Source organism: Augochlora pura, chromosome 4 (genome assembly GCF_028453695.1).
Source record: "Augochlora pura isolate Apur16 chromosome 4, APUR_v2.2.1, whole genome shotgun sequence".
NCBI lineage: Eukaryota > Metazoa > Arthropoda > Insecta > Hymenoptera > Halictidae > Augochlora > Augochlora pura.
This window is the reverse complement of record NC_135775.1, coordinates 26200582-26216230: the sequence shown is the minus strand read 5'-3', so window position 1 is coordinate 26216230 and position 15649 is coordinate 26200582. Positions and strand designations below refer to the sequence as shown.

Sequence of the window (15649 nt, the reverse complement as noted above, 5' to 3'; positions counted from 1 at the left end):
TCGCGGAATGCTGACGGACACTGTTTCGCCAGCCTTGGATCGTGTCGGGCCGTGATCCTCGTTCGCGTGACTCGATCGCTATTGTAAATCAAATCTGCGGGCAAAATTTTTAGGCCGGCGTTCTAACGAACCCGCCTCCCAACCAGATCCGCCGCATTCTCGACGATACTGCGACGTCCAACGCGAGAGGAGATAGAGCTAGGACGGAGGAGTAGCTAATGGGTGATAATGAGAGAACAGGGGAGAAACCTTTGAATATATTCAGAGCGCGACTGGGAAAGGAGGAGGAGGAGGAGGAGGAGGATGAGGAGGATGATTGGCAGACGACGTTGACGATCCTCGGATGTCAATGGCACCGCGATAACCACACGGTGAACGGGTTGCAAATAAATAAGCCCGATATTCAAATAACATGCGGCCGAGGTTAATGAACCAGGAATATTCAAAAGGAGGCGAGGATCACCGTTTTGGAATGCATAATTTATCAGCGCCAGGGGAGTGTTTACGCGGGTTCAGCGTCGACTCGACAGCGTTACCATGGTTAAAAAAAAATCCAGTTAGCGATGCCCGGCTCTCTATGTTTAGACGGGGGGGGGGGGACCACGGTCTCAACCACGGCCGTAATTCTTCTGGTGTGTCTCTCTGTGTTGCACGCTGACGAACAACGTATCATTTCGCGTTGCCTGCGCCGACTCTCTCGGACCGCGTCGCGTTTAATGCGATAACAACTAACAATCAGCCCAGGGTTGGGTCTCTACGCACGCGCGTATGAAAATCACCGGCGAGGAAAACTGTAGCCCTCTTCCCCCCACCTCCTCTGTTCGCCGGTGATTTCGTCCGTGGAATTGCGTCTCGGGTACCCGGAATCTCTTCGCGTACGCGAAGCCTCTCGTCGACGGTACTTCTCGATGTTGTTCCGTGAACCGACGCCTCGTGTCGGAGAAATTTTGGAAAGCGGCGAACGACGACAATAAATTCTAGATACGTCTCGTAGACGCGTTCGTTGGAAAAATAAAAAAACGAGATCGGAGATATCGCGCGCACGCTATGCAAAAAAGGAAAAAAAAAGAAGAGAGGGACGGAGACGGTCCGTGCTAATTCCACGGAGCTCCTCCGGGCATTATTTTCACCTGGATACGTTCGCGTGGTTTTCGTGTGGCAGCGCCTCTCTCTCTCTCTCTCTCTCTCTCTCTCGGCTGCATGCAAATTATGGGGGCTCCGCGTGTACACTTTCGATTGCATCCGGTGCACGAGCACAATCGCTATCGACGAGACTTTTTCCTGGGCGAGGAGCGAGTAACGGGAACAGAGTACCGCTCATAATTAGGCGAACACTCTTAGAACGACGTAACACTGTTCGACAGGCTCGCGCTAACGAGCAGGGAACGTTCTTTGGAAAATATTTGACGAACGATGGGATCCCGCGTTACGTTTGATCGATTCGAGTGCCATTTTTCTAAGAGCGTTTCTCAGTCGGTTCGTTTCTTAGTCTCGACCTCCCGCCGTAAATTGAAAACGGTCGTCGGACTTGCGCGCGCATCGCCCAAGAGACGTCCATCGCTCGCGCACGCCCCTACCATTTGTCAGAAACGCACGAACTCGGCGGCGCGCTAATCAATCTGCCCACCCGCTGCTCGGGTTATCGAAACGATTCGTTGCTTAGCGTCCAGTCGATTTTATCGTCATTTTTATTGGCATCGTGCCGATCAGGTATCCCAAAGTTTCCCCACGTCGGGATCGTTTCCAATCGCCGCGGTCTCGGCGATTAAATAATTTCCAGCCGCACTTGTTCCTCGTCGGCGATCCCCTCCGAGCGAATCGATGTTTCTCTCGACTGTCGCTGGAAGAGCCCTGTGTACCGCGGTTCTTTCTAACCGTTGACCGCGTGTTTACGACTGCCGTTTCCAGTCGGACGGGCGAGCATTTACGGGACGATATTCAAATAATCTCGATCGGTTGCTCGCTCGACCGTGCCGGACGCAATAAGATCAACCGGCGAGATCCAATTTCGCATTTATTATCAACGGCGGCAGCTCGGCCCGCATTTTTACCCAGGCCGCCGCGAACGTCCCCTTGTCTTGTTCGTCTCTTTGCGCCGTGCGAGGCTGCTCGTGTGTCCTCGTGTTACCGCCGATTCGCGAACGTCCCCGGCGAACGCATAGCAGCCGCTGGATCCACGGCTGCGTCGTACCCTCCGCGGATCATCCTCGAGCGGAGCGCGTTCATCCTAGATCGAGGTCGCGCCGACTTTTTCAAGGGGGCCCCGTCACGCGTGACGGCTCCGTGAAAACCAGCCACCTGGAGAATCCCGCCGAGATAGCGGCGGTGCCGTGGATGAGGCATTTTTTTCCACCGATCGAGAGGATATTAAGGCATCGCCGAGTGAAATCTCAATCCCCTCGCAGCGGAGGTTATTTCCTCGGATCTCTCGTCCGCTGACGCGCGGCAACGCGCTGGCCGGCCTTTTTAATCAGCTCTTGACGGACAGCGACGCGCGATCACGGAGATATCCCCCTTTTCGGATTAATCACGCGGAATTGCTCGGTGTTTACTGTTAATGTTGCGCCGGGATGCAGCGACCGCAACAACCGAGATCCCCCCTCGGTATACCAACTATGAAACGATCTATCGCCGAGGAATCTAACGCAAAGAAAATGTGTCGACATCTGCCGCTAGAAATCCGCGAGAGAACCCGATGAGTCGGACATCTGCCGTCTGACCCAATTACCCGGCTCTTAATTTCCTACAAAACTGCGCGCGCACTTGTCAGCGAAATTGCGTTCAGGCCGGGCATTAGAAGATCGCTAATTGGTCGACGAGATTTTTCGCTCGCCTGGAATCTGGAGTACTGGGCGTGGCCGGGACAGATTTCTTGCACCTTCCGCGAAAAAAAAACCACCTGTCGTATATTCTGTCGAATTTATCGCCGCCTGTGTACACGGCGGCAGTCTGCGGTAACCGGCTTCGCGGAAGATTCGTTCGGTTTACTCGGTCACGAGCGGACCGAAAGATCGGTAGAAAGCGGAAATTACGGTATCGAAGATGCGCCGCGGCGATGCGCGCGCGAGAGCGAGAGATCTGCATTCGCAGATAGCCGGATCCGCAAAAAACCCTGACAATTACCGGCCGGGAGCAACGCGCGCGCGCATTATGCTGCGCGGTCGGCCAGAGGAAAAAAATCGCTGGGTTAATCGTAGATTAGCCTTTTACGCCAAAGAGAGTTGTTGCCGGGCTAATTATCATCCGAGAAGGATCTCCTCTCGCTCTTTTCTTGCCGCGGCACGGCGAACGAGAACGAACACTTCGCCGCGCCGTTTTCGTATACCTACGACGAGGGGGGAATGGAACTACACCGCGGGTTCTGGCCTCTGTTTACAGTTTACTTAATTCCAGCAATTATCGTGTTTCGCGGAACGAGCCATTCGGAGGCCCTGTTCGCCATGGAAAAATCTCTCACGTTCGTATATGTCCATTCTTCGGACCCCGTATTATGATTTCTTTCGGAGCAGAAACGGCTACCTCGATAATTGCCGACGCCGCTGCCGTATTCTTCCACTGTTTTCACCGTTCCTTATCCGAACGGAATCTCGCGCGAGCTATTTCGTATTGACCGATATCCCGATCAAGATACGAATCCCGTGATCCCGTTAAATCTCGATCCGGAACCGACCACAGGGATATTCAATGGATGAGCGATCGTGCTTCGTGGATCTTGTGTGGTGTAACCGTCGGATGCTACGATGTATCCCCTTCGCTTACACCGTGAAAGCGAGATGAATATTCGTCGATATTAAGACCGTTATAATTTCCCGATAAATAATTGGAAGATGAAGTACCAGGGCACGTTTTAAATCGCGAAACTTGTGTTTTCACGTACGATAAATGTCTTTTATCGAGACGTGCATTTGGACGCGGGAGAAGCCTCGAAGTTAGGGGTACGAAGACAACATAATCTTCAGTTATTTCTTTAAATTCCTACATCTCTGGGAGGGTCAATAAATTTTTCCCGCGACTGCAATTACCACGAATTCGAGGAGCGAAGTCTCCCCCGTACAACGACCCCATAGAATTCGCTTTACGACGTTTACCAACCGTTTTATCGTACTTTCAGCGAGAGGTGCGCCGTTATCGGTATCTCTGCCGACGTTCAACAAAGTTCCGCCGTTATCTGGATTCCGAGAGCAGTCCCTACATCTGTCCTCGTCTACTCACAATGGCGGATCGGAACAATCGCTGTCGCGTTTCCCAAATCCCGGTGCCGATTTCGTCACGTCCTACCGGTTATTAACGCTCGTATTAGCATAGAATGGGTCGGTTGATCGGCGACGAATCGCTTCCCACGAAAAAGCGGCCGCGGACTGGGAAAAATCTTGCGCAGGAAGAAACGATGGAAAAAAAAGCGGAAGGAGTTGCGCAAGAAGAGAAGAGAGAAGAGAAGAGAAGAGACGAGAGGAGAACCGGTAGAAGAGAGTAGAAGAGCGTTTGCTCGCGAAACGAAACAACACGGGGGCACCGAACGGCTCGGTAAACATCTGAGAGGGTTTTTCCGCCGGCGAAGGGGGGCTGGAGGGAATGCGAATTGACTTCTTTCTCGGTCGCCCGGAGGATCAGGTATGGAAGATCAACTGCACTTCCGGGCGTCGGTTAGCATTCCACCGGCCTTGGAGAGCAGCGGATAGCGGCGGATAGGAGCGGATAGCAGAGTGGATAGTCCACGGCGGAGAGGAGAAGAGAGGAGGGCAGGCAGCAGCAATGAGAGGAGGCAACGGCGGAAAAATCCGTTCGCGGAGAGTCCCGTGTAGTCCGCTAATGGTCGTCAAGATCGACGATCCGGGGGCCCTCGATCGACGCCATTTTTCAACCGAAGGGGGATTCAAAGCGGATAGGTAACCGCGCCGAGTGCCGAGTACAGAGAGTCGTGGCGCCTATTCGACGATCCCGCTCCGTCTCTCGTCTCGTCCCGACGAGAGACCGTAGAAGCGGAGCGGAGCGGGGAGCCGCGGCGGCGCAGAGGGAGGAAGCGCGGCGTTCTCTCTTCATCCGCGTGGCCCCGAGATAACCGATACACCTCGAGCAAACAGTCCGACGGGAAGCATTACGTGTACCCTGATGCTTACAATGCGCGCGCCGCGCTATGGATTCAACTGTACTTCCCCAGTTCGCGCGACCTTCGCCGTAATAGCCCTCGGGGGCCCCGGCGGAGAGAGAGAGCCCCTTGGAGCCTCCGGGGCCCCGACCGAACAGGCACCGAATGGACTTCATTTCGCGATGTAATTGCTGGAAATCGCTCGAAACCCTCAGACGCGCCGCTCGACAGCTACAAGTGCCCCGCTAATAACACCGACGGCCCGAACACGGCTATACTGTTTTGACGGAGTTACTTTATTCCACGGTCTCTCGCCGACACCCTCCTCATTATTATGATTATTATTATTATTATATCGTCTTTATTGTGCCAAGGCTGAGCGGTAGCATTCCGAATGCAAACTCCGTATTCTACGATTCGCATCCTTGACTCCGCCGCTTATCTCTCATCGGTCTTATACATATTTCTCGAGAATTGCTGCACCGAGCCGCGGATTTTCATCCGGTGAAGCAATCAAAGCTGTTCCGTTTAAACAGGTAGCTGCAAAAGGTTGCGATTTCTTTGTTAGTAATATTACTCGCTTAAGAATGATATTGTTCGTTAAATTATATATTTTTTAAAGGCGTCGCTTGTAAACGAAACACGAGGAAGAAGCTTGCAAATTTTCGATGAGATTTCCGACGGCCGACCGGTTGAACGAGGAAAGTCACGGCTGCAGAGAATAGTAAGACAAAGAATCCATCGCCAATGGGGCGGCAGGCACCGAAACTGCAACGTTCGGTAGCTGGTCTTCGATAGGCGGGCTATTCACGCAATCGCATCGAGCCGCAAATTACGTAATTATCTTTTCTTCTGCAGGCGGCAGACCGGCCGATTCTCATCCGATTCCCCCCCGGCAATCACGAGGGCGGCTCGATCGAACAAAAGAGCCTAGATATTCTGAAGAAGAAAAAAAGAGTGGGAAAATGAGCGCGGCGGGGAATCGGAAGGTCGAAGGTAATGGCATAATTGGGAGTAGATTCGGGATCGTCGGCTGCTGGTTGTGGAGGCTGTCCTCGGTCGGCGGTCCGGCGGTAGCGCAATCGATGCGCCCGAGCCTACGTGGCGTACACTATCATAAAGACAGGCGAGTAGCCGATGTAGCCCACGGAACGGCAGAAATTCCATGCTCTCGCATATCCCACTAATGGCCTGCTCGAAGATCAACGGCGCAGCATCGGCGGGATCGCCGGATTTTTCGCGGTGCGAAACCCAAAGGCAAAAGCAGGAGGGACACACCACCGGCTCGCAACGAGTCATGGCGCCTGTTCGCGCATTGCATTACCTATTCACGGGCGGAACGCGCGGCAGCGCGCGAGCACCGTGCACCGTGCACGCGACGACCCTCTTCCACGCTCGCAATAAACCGCACACCGATGCCGATGCTGCGCGCCGCTGCAATTTTACCAGCGAGACCACAATAGCCGTGGTATGCCCGACCGACGCGACGATCTTTTCAAGGAAGAGAAAAGGAGGAGGAGGAGGAGGAGGAGGATTGGACATAGCTTTGCATCGCCTACAAAAATAGGAGCTTCGAAGCCCCGCGCCTCTTCGGCGGAAAAATCCTTCGTCCAATTTTCCATACACAATCTGGAACACAGAAAGTTGTTTCGGTGATCGCTTGCTCTATAATTGGTATCACAGCATACGTTTTTCTATGCATCTTTAGAAAGTATCGCAAGCGCATAAATGTCTGCAGTATAATTGAGTTTTTCTAAAATTGTAGCGAGAAAGTGGATGAAACGAGGACGGATGCGAAAAAGAGATACACGTCCTGTTCGGATAGACGGGATATTTCTTGCGATAAAAGCCCCATTCGATTTCTTCTGGAATCGTTTCCGAGCTGAAAAGCGACGTTTTCGACGCACCGGACTTTGAGAGAAAAAAAGAATGGAAAGGGAACCGGCCGTGGTTTCGCGTCTTTCACGAAGTTCGTATCCAGCACAATGGTCTTCCTCTCGGCGCAAAGGAATGCAAAGGACTGCGCTGCCGATCCAAGGATAAAAACTTCTCACCGCTGCGCCGGCTGAGAAAGAACCGGCGCTGAATGATTCAGTGATCTCAGCTGCTTCGCAACTTGACCCGATTTCCAGGATCGTTCCGCGAACGACGCGCGCGCGAGCGCGCCGGATGGCATCGCAGCGACGCAACATTGGCACGGTAGCGTCGAGTGGTTGCATCGGCTCTCGAACAAGTGTCCTCGCTACATCGTTGACCGAACTTGGACCAGATCGGGGAGATGTCGTTGAACCTGATACGTCGGAATCGTGTCGCGATTTGGACCCGGTTGTGGATCGGGTTGCGCCGATGCGACGCGACGGCGCGGCACTTTCTCCAATTTTGTCCGGCGACGCTCGAGGGGATGCACGCTCGCCTGAGCACCGCGCACGAATCCTGCGGCCAGCTAGAATTCCTCAAAGGACACCTGAGCGAGCACGCCGTGCCGCGGCAAAGTCGGTAGTGTTGTCGGGTACTCTCGGTACATACGCGTAGCCGTATAGGTGCGCGCCGCGCGCGAGGCGTGCAAAAGTGCGTGTGCACGCGTGACTAACCGCTCGCGCGCGGGTCAATGCCTCGGCTGTCCTCCTCGAGTGAGTATCTACCTACTCTCCGCCGCGCCGGCTGGCTACCTTCGCTACTACGTTATGCTCGTGGATGCGCGCTCGAGAGATCGCGCATCTGACGAGCGCGAGGCTCCGCGCAACAGCGTCCCGCGTATCCGCACGCTTGACATTTCCGCGAGGCGGCCCTCTTTGACACGCGAGGAATCACCGTGACCGCGAGCGCCCCGATCGGTCGGACGTTCCGCGAGATTAATGCTGATGACCCGGGACATTCGATTCGGTGCAATTCGTTGCGTATACCCGCCGGATTCTAATGGCTCGATCGGGGATCCATCGGCTCCAAAGAAGATCGCCATTTTTCTTCTTCGTCTTCTTCTTGTTAGATTTTCCCTCGGTGAAACATTAAAGTACTTTGGCTCCGCATCGTAGCTGGCGAAAGCGAGAGCCATCGAACCACGCCCACTGATAACGCGCCACGCCCACTTCAGCCAAACAGAGCAAAGCTGATCGTCGTCCATCGCCTTTTACAGAACATTCCATGGGCCGAGAATGCCTTTCACTGATGCTACTTGCTCCGAGGAGCACTTGGGCACCCTCATTGGATAATAGAATTTGATCGTTTCGATGCAAATGAGAAAACGCGGCGCATGCTGACGAATTTTAGACCGGCGCAACTACGTCATGAGAGACCGTGCAGGTTTATCGAGAGCGACTAATCTGGTACTCGGCGGTTCGCGGAACACACTCTTGTATGCGTAATATATTGTAAACCCACTGATCGGCCGACGCGTTTTATCCCGGCTTTGTGGGTCTGGTTAATCGCTTGGGTCGCCGGATCGTTCCCCGAAGCGGGAGAATCTTCGCCGCGCAATAAATGGTAAAATGGCGTTCATTAATGGCACCACCGACGACTGCAGGCTCTTAAAATACGTTAAACAGCCGGCTACTTGGACGGCTTTTACGCGCGCGTTTATGTTAGCCTTAAACGAGGTGCTTCCACGGGGATAAATAATTTCCAGCGCGTTACTGTAACGCGTGATAATTATTGCTAAACGCTGTACAAACAGCACGACATTTTACTATCGTTCCGAGGTGCGCGCGCGCGACGCCGACGATTTCGTTCCTCATTAATTTAGGACCGCGGCCGCGCGCGCCTCGCGGAACAAAACTATTCTGGGAACTGTATCCCACTGGTATTCCGTAATTTATTATGCATGCTCCTCTTTCCCTTTTTATTTCACGTGGGAGAGAATTGAATTATAACACACTGAAACTGTTAACGCGTTTACGAGGGGATCGATCTCACGGTGTTACCGCCGCTGCCGATCGTCGGATTTCTGTCCGGCAACGTTCAGCGGCGCGCCTCGCGCACGCAATCGCGCGTTTCCTCGCCGGGGTCGATCCTGACGCGTTAATGGACCGATCGGACGCGTCCGTTCGGGATTAAAGCGCGAGCAAAAGCGCGCCTGATTGGCAGACGTTGATCCGGCGGGTATGCGGCGCTGCGTTTCCACGGAATTATGCCTCGGTTCCCCTTATCGCGATCGAGCGGCGATCGCGGAAGAAAATAAAATCTCGCGCGAACATTTTAAGCAGACGTTTTCTCCGAACTCTCTCGAACCGTTTATACCCCGGCCGTTCCTGTTGCGCGTTAAATGGCCCGTAGTAACTCTTTCCGTACGGCCCCGCCGGAAAAATCCGCTTATTTACTCGCCGCGACCCACGCCTGCGTTCAGCGAGCGCGGCCAATTTAACAGCTTGCGTCCGCTGCACGATGAGCCGCAATTAATGTTCCGGACGATTCCCTCGTTATTGTCTTTGGTTAAAACCGTCGGTGCGCGGCGCCGCACGGTTACAACTCTTTCAGCGGGATAACGCCCCTGAGAAAACCCTTTAAACGACCCCGCGCAGCCCATTGCCGTAAATTTGTCCTATTTACCCGTTCGGCGAATCGCCAGGCCCCGGCTGCACAACGATCCGAGCTGTTAGCGTGTTTCAACGAATATACGTGAGGAGCCCCGGTGGAAAAGCGGAGGGAACCGGGCGATACAAGGCCCCCTTCGGTGCGCGACACACGGTGCCCCGGCCAGAGTCATCGGAAACCAATTCCTACCGCGTGGATTATAATATTTTCGAGTCATTATCGCTGATGGCCGTACTTACCAGCGGGGATTACCTGAATCGACACGATTCGTTGCGCGGCCCGGGTAAGGTCGGGACGAGCCCGCGCATTACCAGAATATTTCTGATCGTGCCGGCGGGATCGGTGAGAAGGAGTAGCAAGGAGGGGCGGGGTCCCCCCCTTTTCGATCAGTCGATACAGGATCATACGGCTCGGCGCGGCGTCGTGACCGGGCCGCGTTCGTGACTCCTATTATTATCCGAGCCCGGCCACGAAATCGACTTTTGCCAAGCCGGCGAGCCGCATCCTCCGTGTCCAGGCTTGATGCAAGTCCCCGTCGCGTCGCGTCGCGCCGGACCGTGAAAACGCCGCAAATTAACCCGACGCGACGCGACGAGCACGTGAGCGATCGTATCGTTCGCCGGGGCGAAGCGCCGACGCCTCCGATTTATTAAACAATTACTTGGTCGCCTTATTAATACCGACGGCTAGAGGCGGCAAGCCATTGCTACGTAAAAGAAGAAATATTTGCAATTTTGAAAAATGAAAAATTTCTCGATCGCGCACCAATGCCTTCGAATGCAATGACTATGTCAATTAATTGTTATTTTTTCTAAGACGATTAGGATCGATCGCGCGACAGATTCGAGATCGTGCCCTCGATTTGAGAATCTCTGGCGTCCTGAAAACGTCTCGGAAGCGCGCTTGCACCGAAAGCGTCCCGAGATCGATCATCGGGCATCGTACGCATGTCTAACTAGCTCCGGCGCTTTTAATTGCCGCGCCGGGAGCAGTCAGATCGCAAGATATCGGGAGTTTCTCGCGGAGCCATAACAATATTTCCGAGATTATTGCCTTGGACCGTGACGGTGTTTGAACGTTAAAAGGGAAAAGTGTAAAGTAGCCCGGCGCTCCTCGTTTCCTTTTTTTTCTTTCTTTTTCTTTCCGAAGGCCCCTCCACGGCGGGGAAGAAGCGACCCACACACAGGATACAAGCCCGCGTTTCCTGCTCTCCTCGCGAAGCGGAATTCCAAGTTCTCCTTAACGCGACTATTAATTACACGGTTGCCCGGCCATTACTCGTTCCGGGGAAACGTTTCTGGTTCCTCGTATCCGCGGCGTTTCCATTCATTTGCATCCCGTCCTGCCGCGCCGGTTCGGCATGAATATTCTATCCGCAACATTGTACGATTTAATGCGCCCGACGCCTAATCAGCCGCCGCGCGCACCCATGCCAGGTGCGAAAGTCATTAATTAATAAAATTGTTATTGTAAACTCGTTAGGCTAATTGGCGCTGTTTAAACGGGCCGAGGGCGATCAGGCAGCGGCCGTGGAAGATAAGGATTCCACCCGGCATTATCCTCCTTACAAGCGTTTTCGCGAAGTCGCCGCGGCTTCGATCCGGCTTGTCCGAAGCTTAGGTGCTTATCCGAAGCTTGGGCGCTGATCCGAATTTTCGGAGGCCGGCTCGCGACGTCGATCTCATCGCGTCGGTGATGCGCGCGCGAGGAAGACGTTGGCTGGCGACCGGCGGACTCGTCTCCGTTGCGGCGGAACGAAACGAGCGTGCACGAGGAGGTACCGTTTGAAAATTCCACGGAGGAAATTCCCCGGGCGTCGTTCCACAAACTGGACGAGCGCGCACCCGACGCGACGCGACGCTGCAACCTTCCCCGATCGACCGCGTTGCTCGCCGACCGATTTCGTCGATCGAAGCATCGTCGATCAGCCTGAGCATATCTCGCCACTCCCGCCGTTGAATATCGTCCAGGTGTCTGTCGACTAATCGTTGGAATTCGAGCAAAGAACACGGCGCGCCGATTTCAATGCTCCGTTTCGCTCGCGGTTCTTTTTGCCCGGCCTGGAACGCGTTTTTTTCTCGGAACAACTACAGCTCCGATATGCGCTCGCGCATTTTCATACCGTGGCGCAGCGAGGTCAGAACCAACTACGATTTGGCCAATTAACGGGCTGGCAGTCTTGTACCGGTGGAAATAAAAATACGAGCGCGGAGAAAAAACAACGAGATCGAGGACAACGATGAATCGTGGCGGATCAATTTTTTCGAGCGCGATTTTCATCGGCGCTAAAAAGGTGAACGAGCAAAGGGGACGCTAAAAGACGCGAGAGCGATTCGAGCAAGCGCCTAATCGCCGTTGAATCATTCAGTGGCTTCGCACGTTTGCCCGACACTTGCTTCGCCCCGGCGTCCGATTGAATATTCATAGATCGCGAACTCATTAATCATTATTAAAGCGTGGCTTCGTTTTTGTCTTTCAGCGAGTCGGACATGGCGCCGAACGCGGACGAGGAGCTGCTGGTGGTGAAGCCGTGGGGACTGCAACCGGAAAAGGTCAGTATACCTACGGGTTTTCCTCGGGCCGGTCGAAGAAGGCACACGATACCGAAAGGATCGTTGCACGCCGATAGGAACGCAGCCTTCTTCTAAACCGGCACGGGATGATGAAAAAAAAAGAAAAAACGAGGGGGTGGGGGGAAAAGAAGGCGAATCGCGTTAAGTTAGATGGCGGCGAGACAAGCGAGTCGCGGCGGCGGCGGTATTCAAGCTCAGCCAGGATGTTTTCGATTAGCATATCTTCGCCAGCATTCAGTCAATATAGAGTGTATCCGAGGCGGTCAGGTAAGGTGTTGCTAGCGTCCGGCTAGTCGTTTTTTGTCCGCGCCGGCGAACGCCGTGAGAACCGAGACCCGCGCGTCCACGGAGGTTCGATAAACGGGGCCAGAAATGTGTTAAAGGAAGACGATTACAGGCAGTTTGCCCGGCTAGAATAGGCTCGTTCTCTATCATAATCCGGAGCATCATTCTAATCTATTTGTCGCGACCGCGGCGAAAATCGTCGCATTATAAGACCGCGTTGCGCGTTGCGCTTATTTTCCCGTCCCCGCGAACGTCCAGCGAAGAGGATCGCGCCGCTGTTCTAGGAAGGATCCGCAGTATCGTTTAGCTACCGAACGGTTCGATACGGCGACCCTCGCCGCAACGTTGAATTCTTTGCCACTTCTCGAGCCGGATTCTTCCACGGTGAAAAGAAAACGCGAAATCCATCGAAACCCCTTTCGAAATGAATTGCCAATTGCTTCGACGTCGGAAAAAAAGGAGGCGAGATTCTTCGGATCGTTGCTGCTGCAATTTCTTCCATCGACGGAGGGAATGGTCGTCGATTCTCAACAAGGTTCTTCGTCGTCCGCCCGTATAGCTACCGAACGTATTGCCCGGGTCCCCGTTGGTTCGTTAGGAAGAAAACCGACTTCGAGGATTCCGCGAAGTTTCGGCGCGGGGAATCGCGACGGAAGAAGTTGCGGTTTTCCAGGAAGAGATCGCGAAGCTCGCCGATCCACTTGCCCAACGATTATCCTCGCGAAAAATAGGAAGCCTCGAAATTCTTCGGAGCATTTAGGAATTCGCTCGGGAAAGAGGAAAGGGAGGGGGAGAAAGAGGGAGAGAGAGATAGAGATAGAGCCGGTGCACAAACGAAGCGGTCCGGCCGACCAACTCATGAATACCTGCTCGCATAATTCCGCCGATTAATTATGCATGCCGCATACCATTCGACCGCTCAATTTATAAAGAGCTGTTTTGTAACGACGCGACCCAAGGCGACCGGTCGTCGAAAGAAATCGAATGTCCCGCGTGCGAGCGCGCGCCTCGCGGATTTAATATCCGGGCGCCGCATCGAAACGCGCGTCGCCGGATGCATCGAATTCTGCGGCCCGCGATCGCCCCGAACTCTCGTTCGTCCGCGTCGGTAGCCCGCGAGCGAGGCGATTTGTCAACGGCGCGTTGATTAACGCCGGGAAATCGTCCGCGACACGGCCTTATTACCGGCGAAACGCTCGCTCTCGCGTAATCGTTTTCTCGCGAAAAATTGCGGAAGCTTCGTGACCGAAACCGTAAATTCAAAGTACGTAGTCGGGACCATGGTGCTCGCACAATCGATAAGTGAACCGTTTCGCTCGGGTGTTCCTCAAGCCGTGAAGAGAGGCGACTGGCCGGGAGGATTCGTGCCAGCAACGGTTTACGAGACGGAATGAGCGTTGACAAGCGACGCCTCGCCTCGATCGTTCGTGAAAGTCCGAATTGGTTGCGAATCAGAGCCGAGGAAGGCGCGAACGCGTCCCCGATGAAATTAGATCGACCGTGGCACGGTATCCTGACCGCGTCCTCGATTTCGGATCGAATAATCTCGTCTCTCCCGATTATTCGTTTCTTTTTTTTTTTTTTTCGCGGCGAACGACACCAACGGTGACAAATCGATGACTACTCGCGAGCAGGGCAAGAAAGCGTGACGTTCCCCTGTATGTAAGTAGGTCGGCCGCTTAGTTTGTTTCATTTCGCATAAATTCTTTTCGATGCAACGATGGATCGTGAAGATCGGAGTCGCTCTTGTCTGCCGGGCAACGGTTAGTTTCGTCGACAGGCTTTGCCTAATTGGATGCATAATTACAACGGTTACGAACCCTTCTCTCCCTAACGATTTCCTGGCACGAGATCCCGTTTTCGCGGACACCGTGAAAAACCGTCGGCCAACGAAACATGATTGATCTACGCGCGAGTCCGCTCTATCCACGCCATTAGACAATTTACGAACGTGTCCACGTTATCGCGCGAGCATCACCGAGAGGAAGGAACTCCGATAATTGCTCGGCCGTTTTCGAGGCAGGAACCGTTAACGCCGGTTTACGACCCCGCCGTGGCGGCCGTCTCTTTTTGTCAACGCTCTCTGCACGCTGCGAGAACTATCGGTTGCCTGGGGATTCTTTTAGCCGTGCGGGCAAGAACGCCGGAAAAATCGTAGGAGCTCTGCGGTTCCAAGGGTAAGTGACCACGAAATAGAAACTCGGTGTTCTTGTTAGCGCTGACCGATTAACCGCGCCGTAGAACCGCAATCGTCCAACAATAAGTCTAAGCGATCCTCTCGCGTCGGATGTTCGCGGTGTATTCTCGATCGGTCGTTTAGAAAGCTGCCGCCGCCGCCGCGACCTTCGCGGTAAATGGATCGTTGCATTCCTGGATATTCGTTCGGACGACGAAACGCGATAAATCATCCCCGTCCGATTCCGGATCGCCTAAGACGGCTCTCTAGCTCCGGGATCCGATGGCCGGTGGGCCCCCGCGGCTCTCGTAAAATCGCCCAGAAGTCGACACGGCCGATCAATTAATCGGGGGGTACCGATCGCGGGACGTTTCAACGTCGAATCAATCGGCTCGACGGGATGCCGTGCGCGCGCAGCATCGCGGCGTTACCATGTCCGCGATCCGCGTGAACCGGACCGCCGCGCGATAAGCACTGTAATCCCGTCGGATTTATGGTAGGAAGCGCCGTGAAATTAACTTCGTACCACCTCCCACTCCGTCCCCTCGGCGTATCTCGCAGTCGGATACGACCGTAATTCACGCGATTCCATCGATACGAATCGTTATGAGCGAACGGTTTGCGGTATCCGCCGCGTCGAGTTTTCATGGTTCTTTGCCGGAGCGCATCAATTTTTTACCGACCCGTTTCCTAACCATTTTCAAGCTACAACTTCCTCCGGCCGGTGCCAGGAGACTCTCGTACGTTCCTTGTTTCTCGTGCTTTTATGGCAGACTTTACCCGAAGGGAAATACATTAAATAATTGCAAAAATAGACGCGGCTTCTTTCTTTTATAGAATCTTATCCTTCGAAAGGTGACTCTTTTTTGATTTCAGTGAGTAAAGGTTCAAGGACCTGTGAAAATATTTGTCGCGCATCGAACAATATTTGTCACTCCCCAGTTAACGAAGGCTAGAATTTTTTGAAATTGTGTCGAGCTCTGGCTCGTCGACACCGACTGC

The 15649-nt window shown here is 53.9% G+C and overlaps 1 protein-coding gene across 2 annotated transcripts in view; it reads left to right on the top strand.

Annotated features, from left to right (window-relative positions):
* Window positions 1–15649, top strand: part of Mwh (multiple wing hairs) — a 46875-nt gene that overhangs the window by 15842 nt on the left and 15384 nt on the right. Inside the window, exons 1-2 of one of the 2 annotated variants that reach the window (XM_078178432.1) lie at window positions 5755–5922; window positions 12093–12165. In XM_078178432.1, the coding sequence (XP_078034558.1) occupies window positions 12103–12165 (63 nt within the window). In that variant the 5' untranslated portion in view covers window positions 5755–5922; window positions 12093–12102. Of the gene's footprint in view, window positions 1–5754; window positions 5923–12092; window positions 12166–15649 lie in introns of those variants that run through there. The other variant, XM_078178431.1, reaches the window with a different exon arrangement.